Raw genomic sequence first — 21,608 nt, forward strand, 5'->3', positions numbered from 1 at the left:
CAGATCATCTGTAATCCTTTTCTTTTTTCTGTTTATATGTATAAAAGGAAAAACTCTTAATAAAAAGACATTGTTAAAAAAAAAAAAAAAAGACTAACATCGGTAGTGATCAATTTGCTTCATATATATTTATTTTCATATGCTGGTTAAGATTCACTTTTATGTTATTTAATGAATGTTTATGAAGAAACACTGAGTGGCTCTGTTCATAAATACCTGATGTTAACGTGTGTGAAGTGTTTTTACATATATTTTCATGTCTGCGTTGACTGGATAAAAATGCAGTGGCTTCAACAGACCTGCAAACACTGGCTGAGTAAGAAAAATATGAATCCCACACTAAGGTCAAAGGTCAGAGTGGAAACCACCATATGTTGTTGAACAAACTGAAGCCGTGCTGCCGCCTGCTGGTTGCATTTATACAACACTTTGATCCAAAGTGAACAGTTTCCCTCTGATTCACACTCACAGCAGTGACTGTGAGCGAGTCACGCTTTGGAGACAAGAAACTTTGTAGTTGTTTTGCTTCACACTCATTAAAAAGTAAATTAAACATCTGAGTGATTTCTGAAGTTGACAACAGTAAAAAAAAGTGTTAATTATTTGTAGCCAATTTTAATATGGATCATTAATATATTAATTGCTAACAACTAATGTCCTGATGTCATGATGATTTACAATAATTTAGATGTTTTTTTTAAATTAATGTCCAAGTGTCTTCATTTGGCATAAAGTTGCAGCTGTGTTGTAATACACCAGGTTTACCAATAGATGTCAGCAGAATTAGAGTTGATGAGATCCAGACCTCCAGTCTGAGTCACTTGTTCAGGGGTTTGATATTTGTCAGAGACCGAAACACCTCAGCTCTCTGTTTTCATGTCAGACTGCAGAGTGAACCACTGTAAACGTCTCCCTGGAGGACGAACATTTAAAACACAGCAAATATGATTTCCTACTGTCAGCCACAGCTGTAATCTGCTCTGTGCTGGTCTGAATATTTAGATTAAGACAATTATTATTTTGTCAAAATCGCACTTCAATTTGCAAAGATGAAAAAGGAAAAAAATCATCATATATTCCCTTTTTTTTGTTAAAAGTTACACACAAATTGAAATATGAAATAGTCGATGCATCATTTCCTCTATGTTGGTTTCAGGGTTAAGCAGACGCAGACACACAAACGCTGAACTGAAACTTTCTGGTGTTAGATTTACAGCCACTCACTGATGTGTGCGCTGATTATAATCCACAGTTGTGGTTTTGTTTATCTTTAATCTTTGCTACAATCACTCAAGATAATTATCAGCCGACCACAACAAAACAAGAGCAGCTCAGATTCATCACATCAGATGACCTGATGAAACCCAGAGAAGCACACAAGAAAATCAACAAGTGAGAAGAAGACTTTATTGATCCTGCAGAGAAACCAGATCTCTGCTGCAGGAACAACTGCACAATCAAAGAAACACAAACTACAATTAAAATATATAAATTAGAGTGAAGCTACAGCTAAGGGTAACTCGAGGTGTATCAAATGCACTCCGGTCTGATGGCCTGGTCATCAGTGGTTGGACGGGTGAGCTTCTTCACTGAAGAGTAGATGACCTCTGGCTTTGATGGCGTCTCTGATCACAAAGACACACAATTCAAACAACATGAAACACAGTTGTAGAAAAATGAATTCAACCTTTGCAACACAAATCTGTATTGATTAAGGGCAGAAGAGCTCCCGATACTCCCACATGACAATCTAAGGTGCAGATTAAGGAATTATAGTGACCTCTGACCTCTGTGGCCTCACATGAATAAATGCTGGTTTCCTTGTTTCACTTCATCACGTTTACCTCCACACATAACTAAGAAACTTTTTTTTTTAAAGATTCAGAATACCTTCAACCATTATTATAGCATTAGCATTATTATCTTCTTTTTAAAGATGTTGTTATGTTTCCTTGATAGTTCTGGTATTTTAAAATATGTAGACATTCCCTATGATTAATGTTTTATATGTAGAATACTGCAGATGAAATGGGCATCTGTGCAGCACCTATGCTGGCATAATGCATTAGTTTGCTTAACTTATCCAAAAATCTCACACTGAGCACCAAACATTTAGGATCTGTTTTTACTGTGTTACTAACCTGACCCTCAGGACAGATGTGCACAATGACCACATCTGATTTGTGCAAGATTTATTCAAACTAGCATTGCTCCTCACAGAGATATAAAAATATAAACAATACTACCTCTGGCCTCTCTCGCTGTCTGCTGAGGCTCTTGTGCTATTTTGATTTCGCTGTACGTGGTGTCATCTGTGATGGCATCTTCTCCAGCTTCTTGATCAGCTGAACCAAAATAAAGTAAAACACGATTTAAAAACACTCAGAGTGGGCCTTTCTTTATAAATGTAATTAAAAGATTGAAATGATGATATTAGCACTTTATAATAGAGCCTTCAATTTAGATGCACCCTAATCTACCATGTAGCACAGGTGTTTTCTACATTTAGGGTTTAGTTTTCAGTAAACATATTTAACTGGTTGAAACAATCAATAATCCTAAAGTAAGAAGGGGAGGTTAGGAGAGTCTATGAAAACAGCCTGAACTGCAAATGACAACAAAGTGAAAATGGACATTAGGATAAGCTGTAATATAATAAGTTGTAATAATGTAACATTCAGAGCAAGTATTTGTACCTAACCATACCTCGAGGTCACAGAGTAATATTTCATGATGATAAAAGTAACACTTCATAACACAACCACTGATTTATTTTGTAAGTTGCTAACAGTGACCATGTGTTTCTTCTAAATGAGGGATATGTTGTTAAAAAGGCATTTACTATAATTCACACCTACATATGAAACCTGATGAGGAAGCAGTGAATGTTTTCAGGTAGTGAAAATAACACTTTAGATTCCAAACATTATAAATTTTGGGAATTCACACCATAGAGTTTGAGCTGTAATGTGACGACATGTACTTACAATGTAGACACAACATATATCTATAGGAAATTGTTTAAATGTACAAACCATTTAGCAAAATTAAGCCACACATACAAAATCCAGACATTTGAGTCTCACCTTCAAGTTTTCTGCAGACACATTCCCTCATCACTAGAACCAGTAACAACAGCAGAACCAAAACACAGACTGATCCAAAGGGCAACACAGCAAGTAGAGGAGGTAACGCAGGTGGAGGGGTGGATGCAGGTGGAGCTGCAGTGATGGGTTTTTCTAAATGAACCGAAGAAAAAGTTATTTTCATGCACTGAATGTTTGAATACTGAATACACAAACACAGTCTAAGTGTGTCACCTGTGACAGTGATCCAGCTGGATGGAGACTCTCCATGACCGCTGATGTCACACTTGTAGAGGCCTTCATCAGACCTGGAAACATGCTGGATGGTCATGTGACCTGTAGTCTCATTCCCAATGAAGACACCATCTTTATAGAAAGCAGCTGTGATGTTGGAGGGAGTGGTCTTTGTTTCACAGAGCAGAGTGACGTCATCTCCCTCCATCACAGGGAGGACAGGACTCTGCAGGATCACTGATCCACCTCAACACAGAGACAAACTACAGCATTTCATCCATTTACACACAGCTTCATCAACACTAACTCCACACACTCAGCTTACCAGTGACTGTCAGCTTAACCATGTTACTGATGGGACCCTCTCTGGACTCACACCAGTAAACTCCACTGTCCAATGGGTCGATGTAGCTGATGTTACATGAAGAACCAGCTACTTCTCCCCACTCCTCACACTCAGTTCTGGTGTCTCTGCTTGTGTTTCTCCTCAGAGTCCATCCAGCAGAGCTGTCGTCCTCCTCACAGCTCAGAGACACAAAGTCTCTTTCGAAAAACTGAGAGCTGCTGGGACTCACAGTCAGACGAGCTGTGAGGGAAACATCATAAGAAGACATCCAAACATTGGGCACAGTGCTAGTTCAGGCAGATCAATTGGTCATCTCAGCTGATCTCAGTTAAAGCACACATAAAGTGAAATTGTTACCCTTCTATGAAGGGTTGACAAATGTTTTAAAAGACACATTATTTACAGGCTGCTCTACCCTAAATACTGTTGCTTTTTTTCTGCAAGCAGCTTTTTCAGCCACCTCAACCTCAGCAGAGGAGGTCCTACAACTGCTTTTTCTTGTTTCAGAATGACAGGGCTTAGTTACAGGAAACAAAAAAAATAAAACAGAAACAGAACAATAAATGAAACAAAACACAGGGAGACTAAACAACAATACAGAGACACAGAATTATAAAACAAAACTAAACAAAATGACAAGGGACAACTACAAAAAGCAATCCTCCTCATGAGACTCACATTACAACCATGTGACCTATGTGTCATGCAATTATATTTGTGGTCTCTTTATTTCTTGTAAAAGTGGAAATGGCAATTAATTTTGCACAGCTTACAATTCATGGTGTGTGATCCTGGGCTTTGGTGCATATAGTGCATGTATGAAACAAGAAGCCATCTGTCTTCTCACTGGTTGCTCCTCACAAACACAAGGCTGGACCAGAAGCTTTTTAGTGCAGTCTGAAGCCTGAGATGTTGGCTCACAGGAATTACTTATACGTATCTCGTTATTAGAAACTTTAGCCATGTTGACTGTTTAGTATGAACAGGCAGCGGGGAAAGTTAAATAGGTCACCTGTAGTAAGCATGTAAATGTACCAATGAACAGATGTGCACTGATGGCAAGACACAGAACTGAAGTAAAGTTGAGTAAAATAAAAAATTGCAATAAAAATAATACTTATTTTTATAAATGATTGTTTTTAACAGCTTAAAGTCTCAGGTGGTCGTATAGAGTGCAACGGGCAGAGTAACTGCAGCAAATACTGCAAACAGAGAGCAAACAGACCACTGACGGCTGGAGCCACACTGAAAAAAATGTTACAGAGAAAAGTGCTGTGTGGTTTATTAATGCGTTTGAAAAATGTACCAACCTTGGGAGGGTCTGCAGCCCAGCAGTGAAGTCAGCACTGAGGAGAAATGACACACAGGTTGGTGTTAAATTCAAAAAGGAAACGAGTGTAATGCCATTAACTGCTTTGTTCTTTTTTTGTTTGTTTTATGTTTTGGGTTTTTTTTGTTTTGTTTTGTTTTGTTTTGTTTTGTTTTTCTTTGTTTTACAAACTTACAAAAAGCAGTTTTTAATTGATGATTTCATTTATTAAGGAAAACATAGTCCAATCCTAGTTGGTTCTGTGAGAAAAAGTAATTGGAAAGCTGGGTTCAGTTTGACCAGCCACACCCAGGACAGGTTACTGTCAGACATGTTTGCTAAAGCATATAGTTAGGACTGGATCAGGTGACCCTGAATCCTCCCTTAGTTATGCTGCAAGGTGTAGGCTGCTGGAGGATTCCCATGATGCATTGGGTTTTTTACTTTTCAGTATCTCTGCATTGAATCATATCTGTTATTAACCTCTGTCTCTCTTCCACAGCATGTCTTTATCCTGTTTTCCTTCTCTCACCCCAACTGGTCGCTGTTTTTTAATAAATGCTGGCTCGCACATATGGTAAATGGCCTTTATTTATATAGCACTTTTCTAGTCTCTAAGGACCCCAAAGCGCTTTACATATCCAGTCATCCACCCATTCACACACACATTCACACACTGGTGATGGCAGCTACATTGTAGCCACAGCCACCCTGGGGAGCACTGACAGAGGCGAGGCTGCCGGACACTGGCGCCACCGGGCCCTCTGACCACCACCAGTAGGCAACGGGTGAAGTGTCACAACGACACAACGACGCAGACTGTCCGAGCTGGGGCTCGAACCGGCAACCTTCCGATTACAAGGCAAACTCCCAACTCTTGAGCCACAATCGCCATATCAGCTGTGTGCGGATGTGTCACACCAATCAATCAGGCCCATCTAAAGTTTGCCAGTAAACGTGTGAATGATTGAGAGAAGATTCCTGAGCATCCTGTGGTCAGATGAAAGTAAAGTCATGCTGTTTGCTATCAGCTGTTTGAAGAAGAGAAATGCCCTAACGATTCTTTGAGGCTCTTTTTCTGCAGAACGACTTCTTTCCACTGAGGAGCCAATGAATCGAGCCACTGAAGGTCCTTCCATCAGCCAGAAAAATGAAGATGGGTTATGGCTGCATGACAATGACTAAGAACATACTGCAAAGGCAACAAAGGAGCCGCTAAAGCAGAAGCATATTAAGGTCATAGAGCAGTTTCAAGACCTCGGTCCTGAAGAAAATCTGTGGAGGGAGCTTAAGAAGAAGCAACTGAAGCAAACCTTCGTACAAACCCATTGACCACCAATGAGAAACGTTTCACCCTATGGTTGATATTCTCTCTCTCCGCGTTCACTTTATATTTCTCAAATTTTGCGAGCTGAGTGTACAGTCTTGCAATTTTTATAATCTGTCTCCAGCAAATATTTCCTTACATTATAACAAAAATAAGAAAAATCTAAAACTTGTATTTAAAAACGGCTATTTTTCAGCATCAAACAGGCTTTCACTCATTTGTCTGATCATTCAATCTGCCCACATAACACTTGTTCCTGTGACCTTTCGTGTTTCCATTAATGCTCCCGTTTCTATTATTTCATATTTGGAAAAGCTGTACTTACAGAGCGACAGCAGGAGCGATGTTCTCGGCATTGTTTCACATCTTTATTTGCGCATTTCTTTCAGTTACACACACCCCAAAAACAGTGTCCTACTTCTGTGTAAGTGTCTGTGGTTTTCTGTCAGCTGTAAAGGAAAAAGGAAAAACATCTGACGTGGCTCCGTTTCTCAGCACAGAGACCACCCGAACGCGTGACGAACTGAGAGTGAAACCAAACTACAAACTGCTTTGGTCTGGTCTGGTTTTGAATGAAACTCTGCCCTCATAAAGAACTCTTACTCTACTCTTACTTACATGTTAACTTTACTTTCAGAGCATCTTTCAACAGCTGAAAACAAATATGAATACAACACTGAATAAAATAATCGTGTGACATAATCACACTCTGTCAGCACTTCCTGTGCATTTCCTCTGAAGCTTTGAGTCTCTGCTGGTAAGCCAGACGTTAGGAGCCGTTCACACCACAGACTGCGGCATGTGTGCTGTATGAATGTGTTAAACTGCCAGCCCGGGCCTCTCAAGTACATTTTTTCCTCCATCTGCGCATCTTCTCTTCAGAAATCTGTAAAACATCTCAAGTTGAGAACCTGTAAGTCTGTTGCTTGCTTCAGATCAGTCTTAGAGGATTTAGATACCAGCTGGAAACAAAACTGGAGATGGATTATAAATCTAAGATGAAGTTAAAGTATATGTGCAAAGTGAGAATCAATGTGACATTGCCAAGTCAGAAAGTATGTGCGCCTTCTTGTCAGCTCAAACAAAAAGTCTCGTCAGTGGCTTGACGTCATATAAAGATCATGACACACCGACTGCGAATCAAACCAAGATGCAGAGCTGAATGTGAGACCTTCTCAAAGCAGAATGTAAAATCACGCGTGAAGTACAAAAAGTCTGACAACATGAAGGTGTTTTGTCTCAGCACACTGCACATCCTCTCATGACCACTAGTGTGTGACTTTACACACCTACATATTTTATTATTCATGCCCCACTAATACTGGGCTGGCCCCAGTTCAACAGGGTACTGTAAACATTCCTCTGAGATTTTGGTCCATATTGACATGATGACATCACACATTTGCTGCAGATTTATTGGCTGCACATCCCCTGTGTTCCAACACATCCCAATTAGATTAAAATCGGAGGTGATTTGAATACACTGAACTCATTGACATGTTCTTAGCTTTGACAGCTTTGATGTTCTGAGGTGCTGGAAGCAGCCATCACTATGGTGGTCTGATGGACAGGGTCAGCAGTGAAACATTTGCAGTGTTTGTTGTTGTTTTTTTAAGTAAAATCATTCACGATTTTCATTCAAGTTGTAGTGAAATGAATAAAAATCAGCATGTTGAGGATCATCTAGCATGTGTGTAATATTTTGGCATGCTGTGGTGTTCCTGCTGCCTTCTGCATGCTGATTGTGAGGCTGCAGTTAACTGTAGTTGTGTTTGTGAGTTGACACGTCGACTTTAATCTCTCAGATTTCCACATGTCAAACGTGCACATAGACTAGGAGGAACTTTACATCTTAGACACTTTACATCTTTAAAGTGCTCTCAGAAATTTCTCTTCCTCTTGCTCTGCAGAACTGAAAATCTTTGTTTGAAATACAAAAGTCATTCTCTCAGTTCCTAACTGTTAAGTCTAACTTTATTGTCCTTCATGTCACGGTGGACCACAGCCGATCATCTTTGCTCCTGTCCTTCATGGATTCTCTGATATTCATCCTGATTTTGACTCTGATTTCTGGGTATTCAGGTGAGTGAAGCGGTTAGCCTTTTCATGCATAGCGGTCACTACAGTGGGCAGCTATTCAAAGGCTGTTTTCTTGTATTCGTGTCAGTGTTGATAGTATACTTGCACATAAACCACTGCAGTGGACACTGATGTGTTTTTCCATACACATCAGTTGTGCACCTTTTTTATGCCTAAAGATGAATAAAAATACTTATGAAAAACATCCTGATTGAGGTTGTCATAATTCATGCATGCCAGGATTAAAGACAAAAGTCAATATGTGGGCAGTCTTTTAATGCTCTGTTTGTCTGAGTAAAGGGTGAATGTTTACTATAGCAGGTATCTGTTACTGTTAAAGTAACTGTAATAGCAGTGCTTTCAAGAAAGACGGCCTTAGGATGTTAAAGATGTGTTGTTGGTGGCATAAATTACAGAATACTCAGACCTTTATTAGCCTGTTTGGCTTTTTCTGCTGATTTATTGATTTAGATGAACTAAAGGGCCAGATGAATTGCTGAGGTCCTGTATCAGGTCTTTTCTGCATCTTTTCTTTACTGCTCACATTTACTAACTATATGATATTCAGACACTGTTCATCTCCTGCAAACAGTTTTTTTAGGCTGCTTCTTTTTTTGTCCTCCGTTGGTCCAGTTTCGCTCTGCGTCATTGCAAAATCCTATTTTATGTCTATGAAACTGTTACATTTGGAATTTTTAGTAGAATAAAATATTGTCTAAGAATATAAATATAATATTAATTCATCCCTTCAGTCAGGTGGCTCGTTATGCTTGAATGATTCATAGATCAGTGTTAAGTGGTTAAAACAAAAAAGAAAAGAAAAAGAAAAAGAGCATCTGACTGAAAATGGTCAGGTAAAAGGACTGGACTGAAAATAAATGGAAAATCAGCAGGTGTCCAAAGAAACACTTTGAAAGCCATTTTTCAGAAGACCACTTTAACAAATTCTAAGAAAGTAAATTGGAAGTAAAATATAAAGAAATGAGGGATGACTCAAGAGTTTTGCATAGTATCCATCTTTTATATACAGTTGGTAGATGTAGGCAGGAGTGGGCTCAGACCAGCCAAATGGTGGCTTGTTTCCATTCATCCGGTGGAAAAAAAATAACAGAGGAAACATGAAACACTGACTGACTGATTGGATCAGCGGATTGCAGCACGCCTCCAGAGTTTCTCAGTGCCCACCTTCAGAAATGCAAACAGAGAGGGGAGGAAACAGAACTGTGTATGTGTGTGGACAAACACACGTTCTGACGTGTAGATGAGTCATTATGTTGCTTGTGTTGTTTTTGTTCTTTGCCATAAAGAGTTCATTTCTTTCTAGGTTTTCTTTACCTCTTACCTCTGTAGCTAACACCTTTACCGTCAGATATATCATTACTAATTGAATGTTGTGTTAAATCTCTGCTGGGAGAGAAGTTGTTGCTGAGTGTGGATTAAAGTTTACATTAAATGTGCTTAGTGATTATTTTCAGTTTGTTTTACTGCAGGTTAAGATTTTTTGAGCAGATGTTCATTCCTACAATGCGTGCTCTTCTACAGCCTGTTGAAACGACTTCTGCCCACATGTTCTGTGGTTTCATTTCAGCTGCCACAGCTCGTCTGACTGTGAGTCCCAGCAGCTCTCAGGTGTTTAAAGATGATTTTGTGTCTCTGAGCTGTGAGGAGGACGACAGCTCTGCTGGATGGACTCTGAGGAGGAACACAAGCAGAGAAACAAGGAGTCAGTGTGGAGATGAGTTTGGAAGATTAGATGGTTCTTCCTGCGTCATCAGCCACATCGTTCTACTGGACAGTGGAGTTTACTGGTGTGAGTCCAGAGAGGGTGCCATCAGTAACATGGTTAACCTGACAGTCGCTGGTGAGCTGAGTGTGTGGAGTTAGTGTTGATGAAGCTGTGTGTAAATGGATGAAATGCTGTAGTTTGTCTCTGTGCTCAGATAAATCAGTGATCCTGCAGAGTCCTGTCCTCCCTGTGATGGAGGGAGATGACGTCACTCTGCTCTGTAAAACAAAGACCACTCCCTCCAACCTCCCAGCTGCTTTCTATAAAGATGGCTCCCTCATCAGGAAGCAGCCTACAGGTCACATGACCATCCAGCATGTTTCCAGGTCTGATGAAGGCCTCTACAAGTGTGACATCAGCGGTCATGGAGAGTCTCCATCCAGCTGGATCACTGTCACAGGTGACACACTCACCTGTCTGTGTTTCTGCAGCTTTCAACATTCACAATGTGACGACAACTTAATGACTGTGTTTGCTTTGTTTTAGACAAACACACCACCACACCTCCCCCTACATCCACACCTCCCCCTACATCCACACCTCCCCCTACATCCACACCTCCCCCTACATCCACACCTCCCCCTACATACACACTTCCACCTACATCTGGACTTTCACTTACATCGTCCTCTGCATCATTCGTCCCTGGTCTTCTTCCTGTCTTGCTGACTGTTGCATCAGCCTGTGCTGCGATGCTGAGATGACACGATTACAGGAAACTCAAAGGTGAGATTCAGACTTCCGGATTTTACGTCGTTTTAAACTTTATATTTACCACAGTTCAAAATTTTCTTCAATATTTAATTTCTTAAATAATTTTTAAAAAATTGTGGTTTGTTTCAGATAAACAAGAAGGAGCTGGATGAGACAACATCACCAGTGTCATCATGCATTTTCACCGTCTATGAGGACATTTTTATCAATGACATTATTATTACTGTTTCTCTCGATTGCAGAGACTCGTTTCTTAAAATGATGTCTCCTAAAACTTTCTACACAAATTCACAACTACACAGCCACTTCCAACAAAACCTCCATTTACCAGGTTAAAAGCAAACTTTGCCTAAATATATCACATAAAGCCCTCAAAACACACTGGAGTTCCCCACCCCTGCTCTTTGACTGTTTTCTGCAGGGGTGGGGAACTCCAGGGCTCGAGGACCAGTGTCCTGCACGTTTTAGATGTGTTCTTGATCCAACACAGTCTTTAAGTTCTCCACAGGCCTAGTAATGAACTAATCCTTTGAATCAGGTGTGTTAACCCAGGGTGAGATCTAAAACCTGCAAGACATCAGCCCTCGACTCCTGGAGTTCGACGCCTGTGCTTTTCTGTGTGCAAAACCAACACCATGGGGATCCCCCACCCTCAGCTCTCAGGTTTATTCCAGTGTTTCATTTTTTCCAGGGCAAATCTGTTTCACCAAGATCAAAGTTAATCTCCATAAACTGAAAATTCAGATGAATTAAATCTCACATAAACATATTTTAATCCATCCATCCATTTTCTTCCACTCATCCTTGTCAGGATTGTAAGGATGGCTGCAGCCTATCCCAGCCACCAGGGTGGGAGGCGGGGTACACCCTTGCCAGTCTGTCACAGTGCCAACACAGAGACAGACAACTATTTACACCTATGGGTAATTTAGATTCACCAGTTGACCTAACTCCACTAACTGCATGTCTTTAGACCAGGGGAGGGAGCCAGAGTGCCCAGAGAGAACCCACACAGACACATGCAAACTCCACACAGAGAGGCCGTGGCATGATGGTGAAGTTAAATGCACGACCTTCCTTCTGTGAGGCAACAGTGCTAACCACCACATATTTAACCTGCGAGGAAAGTGAGAGCATTTTCACATCACAGCAGAAACATCTGGACCTGCATCCTGATGCTGTTCGTGGATATCCTGAAGACCGATAACGAGGCTCCTCCAGAAAAGTTCAAATAATTTGCTTCAATATCGAGTCATCTGTATATTAAACACCAGCTGTTTGTGTCACATGTTTGGAAGTATACTGGAATAAAAAAGAACATTTAAACATTTGATAAGTGTGTTTTTGTTCAATAAGCAGTGACAGCTGTGTATACTGCACCCTTGCTGTATGATGTATGTGAGAGACACCTGCTCCTCAGACTTGTGTCTGATTAATCAGTATCATTATTTTCAATAATAATATGTTAATAGTGATTACTGAGAAAATTTTGGACAGCACACACAGCTGTTTGAACTCTAATATAGTGAAGGTAGCATGGTCACTCATGTTGGGTAAACATTTATTTATTTCACAATTTCAAATCATGTCTCGGTGTCATTGTGTTGGTTTTAAGTGTGATTTTGTTGCTTGCAGATGTCTTATAGGAAGAGGGTTTAACTTCCATAACAACTGCTCCCAGTGATCTAATCCAGTGTTCACACAGGTGAAGAAGTGCTTCCTCTCGCTTTGTAAAATCTCTCTTTAAGTAACAGGAGTCACTCCCTCCCTTCATTAAGGAGACAGCTGAGTGAAAACTTGTTTCACTTGCTTTAAGACAGACTGCAGCCACTTCTGTCTGCCGCTGTCATTCATCGATTCCCTCACATGCATTTTGGCTCTGATTTCTGGCTCTGCAGGTGATTGAAGCAGTGAATCCATGCATCTGTGTTTATCCATTTTTTCCCATGACCTAGGATGCAAGGGCAGCATCCTAAGCAGAGAAGCCCAGACCTCCCTCTGCCCGGCCACCTCCTTCAGCTTGTCCGGGGGAACAAGAGATATAATCTCCCCAACGTGTCCTGGGTCTGTCCAGGGACCTCCTCCCAGCACGTTTAATATATTATATTATATATCAGAGATCAAGCGTGTTTCAGACTACAAGCCCTGTAAGAAGTAGGTTTTTAACTGCGTTCAGGTTCAGTTCCAGGCAGGAAATGTTTGAGGATATTCAAGTTGAAGTGTTTTACTCCACCTCCAAAGTTTCTCACTGGACGTTCATATTAAACATTTTCAGTGTTTCAGATGCTGAGGTTAGTGTATATATGAGTAATCCCCGTGAAACTAACCCTGCGAACACTCAGTGGGCTCTCCTCTTTCATCTGAATGATGTCAGGAAATTCATCTCAGGTCTGCTGTCTCTGCACTTCTTCCCCTTTTATGCGTTTTAACCTAAATTGTTCTGTATAATGTATTCACACGCAGAGACTAGCATTACTGCAGTCTTGACTGTTTAAGATTCATGCTGAACTTGATGTATGCACTCACAAATATCCCCTCTCTGCCCCCTGCTGGTAACATCTCCAACCTTTTACTGCAATTGATCATATTGACTATAGCAGCATTTTTTATACTTATATTTGTAATATTTTGACACCAACAGCAGCTGACCAGCTTTTTTGTGCAAATGTTTATTGTTACACTGACTGCTCTTCAACACCTCGTAATAATCATCTATACTAATCGTTGTTTTACATCTGCCTACATGTTCTAATGTTTGATTTCAGCCCTTACAGCTCGTCTGAATGTCAACTGAATGTCAGCTCTCGGGTTGACAGTCAATGAATATATATATTCATCTGTATTCGAAACAAGAGCCATTTGTACAGGTTTTGGAAAACTATTTAAAAAACATTTGATATGTGTGTTTTTGTTCAGTGAAAGAGTTGTCTAAACATTTAAAAGTGATCTACTGAAAAGACCTGACTCTGACTAATCTGTTGTCTTTATTTCTGTATGTTGGTGTGTTGGTGTTTACTATGGAGTGAAATTAGTCTCCATTTTGCACATTTGAACATCTTACTTTATGTTTAAGGATCATATGATACACATTTCTAACGTTTTTGAGACTAATGTTTGAGGATATCCAAGGTTAAGTGGTTTACTCTCCAGTATATTTGTGGTTCTCTGTGTGTTTGTGCCTCGATTCACCAGCTGTGCCAGTGGTGATCCATAAACACTGCATTAGGGTAAAAAAGAGGAGGTGGTGGTGGCACAAACTGCAGGTTAGTCAGACCCCGGGGTGTCTCTTTGTTCTTTATTTTCTCCTCTTTCTTCGGTTTTTCTTTTTCTTTTAACAGTTAAGTTTAGAAAATAAGTTTTTGCTATTTTTTCTTTTAAATGCTTCCCAGCAGTGAATCTGCTCAGTGATACAACACAGTTTGGGACAGAGCCATCTCACGGGTGTTATAACCTACAGGGCAGGGCTTAGATAACAAAGCGCACCGTGTGCATGAATGAGCACCAATAGCTGCTTTGAAAAAATGCAACCCTTTGAGATCTACTAGTCTGTAGCAGCGACTGCTGTTTGCTCTGCTGTCTGCTGGGGGGGGGGGGGGGGGAAGTATCAGAGCCAGAGAAGCCAGCTGGATCAGCAAAGGGATCAAAAGGTTCAAAGCGACATTGGTCACAATTTAGAGGCGTTTGACTCATTGAGGGTCAGAGGTCACTAAACTGAAGTGGACAACCGATCCCACCCGCTCCACTCCACACTGCGGAGGCAGCAGAGCTTCTTCTCCCTCAGACTGATTTAACCTCGCTACCATAAAGAACACCTCAGGAAATCATTCCTACCATTCTCTATGAAGCTGCATAACAACTCTTCATTCTGTGACAAGTGACACCTGCCAGCCATAATGTCCCAATCTCATCTGTGTTTTACTATTATATCAAACTATTTACCTTAAATATTGTATTACATTATTGTATCCTTTCAGCTGTTTTTCTTAGATTTAATGTATACATGTTATTCTAATTTTACACAATGTTAAAGTTGCTTTTACTTAATGTTTTATTATATCCCTGCATAGTAAAGTATAAGACCCTCAGCAGGCACCTGTGGCACCTACCTAGCTATTGATCTATCTTGACAGCTCACAGATAAAAAGTTATTTCAGACGCTGATGCTCAGGCCACTCAAAGGTGAACTGTTTCTTAGACAATGTTTTTAGTTTATGCTCAGCCAATTGAGAAATCCCTCCATTTCCAGTCAGACGTCAGGCTTGTCTGACTGGATAAACAGCTCAAAGCCCGTCTCCCATTTCTCACTGTGAGAGATGTAAACACACGGAGGAGGAAACAGACGGCTGCGTGGACATCTTCAGCTCATAGCAAAACAAACAAAATGCACACACAGTAAAAAAACACTCACACTGACGTACAGATGAGACCATATGTTGCTGATGTTTTTGGTCTCTTCCATGAACTACATTTTTTGTAGGTCTGGTTTAGCTTTTCCATTAAAAGTCTTATTGTGTTGAATTTATATTACTGGTGTGTACTTTTATGGTACAACGGCAACAGAAAAAAGCAAATATGCTTTTTAAATGAGCACTTTGAGCGCCAAACTTTCTAAAATAGAAGCAAATGAGTTCATCAAGCAGAAGTACAACGATGTGCAGCAGTTGAAGTAAAGAAATGTGAGTTTCTGTGGGTGAAGGAGGAAAACAGTGCCAAATCACAACAACAATCGCCTCAAGGTGCTTTATATTGTAAGGTAGACCCTGCAATAATACAATAACCCAACAATCATATGATCCCCTCTGAGAAAGCACTTTGGTGAAAGTGAGAAGGAAAAACTCCCTTTTAACAGGAAGAAACCTCCGGTAGAACCAGGCTCAGGGAGGGGCGGGGCCATCTGCTGCGACGGTGCAGAGAGGTCTATTAACACATAGTGAGTGAGAAAGGTGACTGGAAAGGAAAAACACAATGCATCATGGGAAATTCCCTGGCAACCTACATCTATTGCAGCATAACTAAGGGAGGATTCAGGGTCACCTGGTCCAGCCCTAACTATATGCTTTAGCAAAAAGGAAAGTTTTAAGCCTAATCTTAAAAGTAGAGATAGTGTCTGTCTCCTGAATCCAAACTGGAAGCTGGTTCCACAGAAGAGGGGCCTGAAAACTGAAGGCTCTGCCTCCCAGCAGGTAAGCCTGCAGTTTGGGATGGAGTGACATGGTAGTATGAGGTGATTAAGATTTTTGATGTTAGATATTTTAGAGATTAATTTTACAGTATTCGCTCAAATGGAATAAAGCAGTCCTACATATTTGTTTTAATATGTGCTTTGACTCTACAAGCACAGTGTAAATATCAGTACAACAGCCTTGATTATATGGACACATGGCTCGTTTGAATGAAATAAACTTTACTGATATACAGAGCTTGTTCTCATTTTTTTTTCTATTCTTTTTTTTTAAAATATCATATTTCTGATGTTTTATATCTGTTCTCAGTGTTTACAATATAATACAATATAAGTCCTAATGATTTTGTAGTATTATCAGATGTTTGTGCTATGCTACTATATTATATCTCATGTTCCTTATATCTTATTTCACATTCCTTACATTTTATATGACACATTTCAAATGTCTTATGTCAATAAAAGATAAGGGAACTGTTGGAACATCGAGCAGCTTTATTTTGACATCCTGTGATATTCCTGCTTTATGCTCTGTGTCGTGCTGTGGCGGTGCATGTGTGCTCTGTTTTGAGGCCAGAGATGTTAATCTAGTTAAATAATCACACTGGTCACAAGGATCTTTACATTTATTTACTTTTGAATAAGCGTGTGATCCCTTTGTCTGCTTCTGGTCTCGATTCTGAGAACCACAAACCCTTCCTTTAAATGACGCTGCCTCCTTGTATAAACACTTGTCAGTGTCGAATGTAAAGCTGGTTTCCTTCTGCAGTCACTCTGCACTCGTCATTCATGGATTCTTTCAGATTCCTCCTGATTTTGATTCTGATTTGTGGTGAGTAAAGCACTAAAAAGACAAAAGTTTATAAGGAAGTGATGGAAGTTTTTTTTTAAATATGTAATATAATTGGTTTGTGGCACATATCAGAGATCCTGCATGTTTTTGTTTCTGTAATTCCTATGATTGGTTAGTTTTTAGCTGCATGTATTATTGTAGGGTCTACCTTACAATATAAAGCACCTTGAGGCGACTCAAGGAGTTAATTAAGCGACTTAATTCAGGAGATGATGGTGATCTCTGTGAAGTCCGTGGCCTGACTGATGGTGTTGAGGATACAGAGATAATGGTCTATCATAAAGGAAGTTAATTAATGGATTGGTGTAGGTGACCTAAATAAGTTTCAGTGTTTGACTTTTATCTCTCACAGGTTAGTAAAGGATGGTGCTAACAGTGTAAAGACGAGTTGGGAGAGACAGACCCGTCTCGCTGATGTTTGTCTGGGAACAGACAACAAATCCATGTGCATACATGAGCCTCACCAGCTGCTTCCACAAACACGAAATGAGGATGAGAACAGGTTGTTCACAAGCTTAGTCTAAACCTATGAGCTCTCGACAGCAGCGGGCTTTTTGTTGTTGTTGTTCATTCAGTGGAAAAAATATAGCACAGAAACCATTAGCTATGTTTCTGATGTGTAACAACAACAAACTCTCTCCCTGCCCACCGTGTTAGCCCCGCCCCACCACGGGTGAAAACACTCACAGCATGCGGTCAATTTCTTCCACTATGAGCTTAGAGCAAGACAAATAAAACATACACGCACACGGTTGTGTTGCATACAACCTGCTACTACATGTAGAGGAGTCCATATGTTTCCATTCGTATTGATAGATCAGTACATCTGCATTTTACTTTTATTTTCTTTATTTTGCATCTTTTCTAACTGGTCGCACTGAAAAATATAAGGTTGAGGTGTTTTGTGCATATGCAGAGGAGGGATAATGGATATACAGGACAAAGAATCATAAATATGGAGCTGCCAGGCAGGAGGAAAAGAGGAAGACCACAGAAAAGACTGATGGGTGGAGGGAAGGAGGACAAGCAGAGGGTTTCAGAGGGAGGATGTTAGGGATAGCTGTATAGACAAGTACAGGGTACAGAGAGCAGCAGTTGTTTTTTTTAGTGCTGTGCTTTTACCACACTGACAGCAGTACAACAAATTACAACAAATCTATTTCTAAGATTTGTAATTGTAGTCCTGTGGTTTGATACAGACTCATGTTGGTGTATGAACTGAGATAAATCATCTTTTGTATTAATATGGCGCCAAATCACAACAGCAGTTGCCTCAAGAGGCTTCGTGTTGTAGGATACAGACCGTACAGTGTTAGAAAAAAAACACCCAACAGTCAGACGATCCCCTCTGAACAAGCACTTGGCGATAGTGGGAAGGAAAAACTCCCTTTTAACAGGAAAAAGCTTCAGACTGGGTGGAGCAGCCATCTGCTGCCACAGGTTAGGGGTGAAGGAATGGAAATAAATGGACAGAGGTGTATAAACAGATAGTGATTACACATCACATGGGTTACAGATTCAGATTTAGATTTGAATATTTTCGTCATGAATCCTCTTCAAACCATCATGTGAGAAACTTGCATGTTAGTCTGCTCTTTTATTCTCCGGGGCTTCATCTCACCTAAGTTGCACAAGTATCTCACTTATGTGAGAAGACTGATTAAAAAAAAAGGCCAGATGGTTTTTGGTATCAAAATGATTTTTTTTTGTTTTTCACTTTAGCCCTCACAGCTCGTCTGACTGTGAGTCCCAGCAGCCTCCAGCTGTTTGAAGGAGACTTTCTGTCTCTGAGCTGCGTGGAGGACGACAGCTCTGCTGGATGGACTCTGAGGAGAAACACTAGTAAAAAGCGAATGACTCCGTGTGGAGATGGGTGGGGGCAAGCAACTGCTTCTGCCTGCAAGATCACCTATATCTTAACACAGGACAGTGGAGATTACTGGTGCGAGTTCAGAGAGGGAGAAACCAGCAGCACCCTCACCCTGAGAGTCACTGGTAAGTTGAGTGTGTGGAGTTAAGCTTCTTTTATGGTCAAGCATGTTCACTGTCTGTTCCAATTCAGGGATGGCCTGTCTCCCTGCAATGAGCTCTGTTGCCAGATGGAGGCAGTATACCAAAGTATAGTCTGTGGGCCAGTCTTGCTTGTAGTAGTGATGGTCTGTCAGCCACCCACGGGGAAGATCGACGTTCAAACACAGAAAGAGCTGAAGTGAAAAAAGGGTTAAAATAATGAAAAGTGTTGACTGTGTTTTTCATACTATTTTTTTTTTCACTTTTTCCCCATCCTCCTGTTCTGATTCGATCCTCGCTCTATTTCGGCCCACATTCAACTGCTCACATAATCTGCTTCCAGTGATTTCCAGTCAGGATCTTGGAGTACTGCACTGGAACACACCTGGGATAGGAAAAAACCCAACCACGATTGTGCATGTGTGGGACCGTAAAACCAACATTACTGTTCATGAAGCTATGTGTAAATGGATGAAATGTAGTTCTTTGCCTGAAGGGAGGAAGCATGTAATTGATTCTGTTTGATTGTCTGATTGGATGCCTTTTTCAAATGGTAGATAAAAATGGTAGATACCAATAACAGCTCGAGCTGATTTAATTTTGGGGAAATCAGGTCAAGGTCACTCCACATGGGGAAATCATCAAAAAATGCATATTACCCACAACTGTTTATGGATCTTCTTCAAACTTGTGAACAACATACTAGGCTTTACTTAGCCTGACTAAGCACTTGAACTTGACCCTTCATTTCTAAGACCCAGGGTCAAAGCTGACCTTCACAAAAAGATAAATAACCCACATAGAGTAATATATCATGTGAAAGGGCACAAGAGCATTTTTTAACCTCTTTTTCAATTGAGAACTCAACTTTTTAGAGCTTATAGAAACCAAACGCTTCAGACAATTCTGTTCCAATCATATATATATATATATATATATATATATATATATAAAACATGGTTAACCTGACAGTCACTGGTAAGCTGAGTGTGTGGAGTTAGTGTTGATGAAGCTGTGTGTAAATGGATGAAATGCTGTAGTTTGTCTCTGTGCTCAGATAAATCAGTGATCCTGCAGAGTCCTGTCCTCCCTGTGATGGAGGGAGATGACGTCACTCTGCTCTGTAAAACAAAGACCACTCCCTCCAACCTCCCAGCTGCTTTCTATAAAGATGGCGTCTTCATCGGGAAAGAGCCTACAGGTCACATGACCATCCAGCATGTTTCCAGGTCTGATGAAGGCCTCTACAAGTGTGACATCAGCGGTCATGGAGAGTCTCCATCCAGCTGGATCACTGTCACAGGTGACGCACTCACCTGTCTGTGTTTCTGCAGCTTTCAACATTCACAATGTGACGACAACTTAATGACTGTGTTTGCTTTGTTTTAGAGAAACACACCACCAAACCTTCTGGAGCCTCTATACTTCTCACCGTGTTGTTGACTGTTGCATCAGTCTGTGTTGTGGTTTTATCATTGCTTGTATGGAACCAGCTTACCAGAAGAAGCTGGAGAAGATGACATCACCAGTTTCCTCATGTATGACTTCAGTAAATGAGGACATTTTTGAAAAACACAATATAGTTTTTAAATGTTGACACTATAACTGCATATTTAAACAGTAAAAATATGGAGACTTTTACAAAAGGACAAAAAGGAGACGGAGAAAAGTGCAAACATGACACTGAGGACAACAAGCTCATCTTCTTTGTGATTTAGTGTTTGTTTTGTCATTTACGGGTTGAAATGTGATAAGAGAAGAGCATCAGCTTATTGTTTGCTGGATTTTAAAGTTTCTATCTTTATGTCTGTACGCACAGCTGCATGTTTGTTTTTTTTTCTTAACCACATTTAGAGTGTGTAATGTTTTCAAGTTGCTAAGGCTCAACCTCCTCTGTGTTTTTGCTCAGATACAACAGATATTTTCAGTATTCATTTCTTTAGTTGAACAGCACCACTTCCCTTCAGTTATCCAGTTTTTTGTACTGTTTAAAAATTGTTGTTAACTTTTTCATCTCTTCATCAGTGGTAAGTTCCTCTTTCTTCACAGATACTGGTGTGAGTGCACAAAGCTCCTGCAGTGCAGAAGCCCCGCCTACCTGCTTTTTAACTCTTTCAGCCAATCAGAAGAAAGTTATGCTGAAGAGGGAGGAGTTAAACAGCTCATTTCAGATAGATTCTATCTGATAAGGGATACACCAAGGGGCTTCTCATTTTGAACTGCATGCAAAGCTACTCTGGTATAAGTAGCTCTGGCACAATATGAGTACTCGGGTGAAATGACCAAAACATTTCCACTTTAAAAGAAGCGCAAATGTTAGTGTAGCAAAGCACAACCACTCACATACTTGTCAGATGACCTTTCTGTTGATTTACTCTCATGTCCCTGTGTGTGTCCACAGAAACGTATGTTACAGTGTTCATCACTGTTTGTTGAGATTAAGATTGTGTAGCTATTTTGCAGGCTGGAGCAGATAGTGTATTTTTCCATGCTAACACAGTTTATGGCTGTTTTTAATTCAGTTTGCCCTTTGACATTTACACTGTTCAGTTTATGGTGTACAGTACAAAGCTGCACTACTTCCTTCAGATAAACTGTAAAATTAAAAAAAACCTGTTTCATTTTTTTATTGATGTGCTGATACTAGTGTTTTATTAATAATAAATAATACTAACTGTGAGT

At 40.3% G+C, this 21,608-nt stretch overlaps 2 protein-coding genes and 1 long non-coding RNA gene across 6 annotated transcripts in view; 2 read left to right on the forward strand and 1 right to left on the reverse strand.

The window, feature by feature from the left end:
• Positions 1-1,457: 1,457 nt before the first annotated feature.
• Positions 1,458-21,608, reverse strand: part of LOC309694679 (Fc receptor-like protein 1) — a 96,976-nt gene continuing 76,825 nt past the window's right edge. For 2 of the 3 annotated variants that reach the window (XM_082514891.1, XM_082514888.1), the window contains exons 4-7: positions 3,321-3,566; positions 3,087-3,239; positions 2,247-2,345; positions 1,458-1,625 (exon numbers count right to left, since the gene is read on the reverse strand). In XM_082514891.1, coding sequence (XP_082371017.1) covers positions 1,531-1,625; positions 2,247-2,345; positions 3,087-3,239; positions 3,321-3,566 — 593 coding nt within the window. In that variant the 3' untranslated portion in view covers positions 1,458-1,530. Of the gene's footprint in view, positions 1,626-2,246; positions 2,346-3,086; positions 3,240-3,320; positions 3,567-3,645; positions 3,907-4,976; positions 5,013-6,627; positions 6,878-21,608 lie in introns of those variants that run through there. The other variant, XM_082514889.1, reaches the window with a different exon arrangement.
• LOC309695081 (Fc receptor-like protein 5) lies at positions 8,270-12,207 on the forward strand. Of its 2 annotated transcripts, none has more exons than XM_082515507.1 (5): positions 8,270-8,384; positions 9,970-10,242; positions 10,322-10,567; positions 10,654-10,893; positions 11,011-12,207. In XM_082515507.1, the coding sequence occupies exons 1-4, from the start codon at positions 8,333-8,335 to the stop codon at positions 10,869-10,871; spliced, it is 789 nt and encodes a 262-aa protein (XP_082371633.1). In that variant the 5' UTR covers positions 8,270-8,332; the 3' UTR covers positions 10,872-10,893; positions 11,011-12,207. The 2 variants fall into 2 exon arrangements, with proteins under 2 accessions (XP_082371633.1, XP_082371634.1); XM_082515508.1 differs by having other exon boundaries at positions 10,849-10,893.
• On the forward strand, positions 19,880-20,404 carry LOC309696795. Its single transcript, XR_014273655.1, has 3 exons — positions 19,880-19,904; positions 19,984-20,229; positions 20,316-20,404. It is a non-coding gene; the product is annotated as an uncharacterized lncRNA (long non-coding RNA).

The sequence above is a fragment of the Aulonocara stuartgranti genome (genome assembly GCF_965226115.1).
Source record: "Aulonocara stuartgranti genome assembly, chromosome: 3".
Lineage (NCBI taxonomy): Eukaryota > Metazoa > Chordata > Actinopteri > Cichliformes > Cichlidae > Aulonocara > Aulonocara stuartgranti.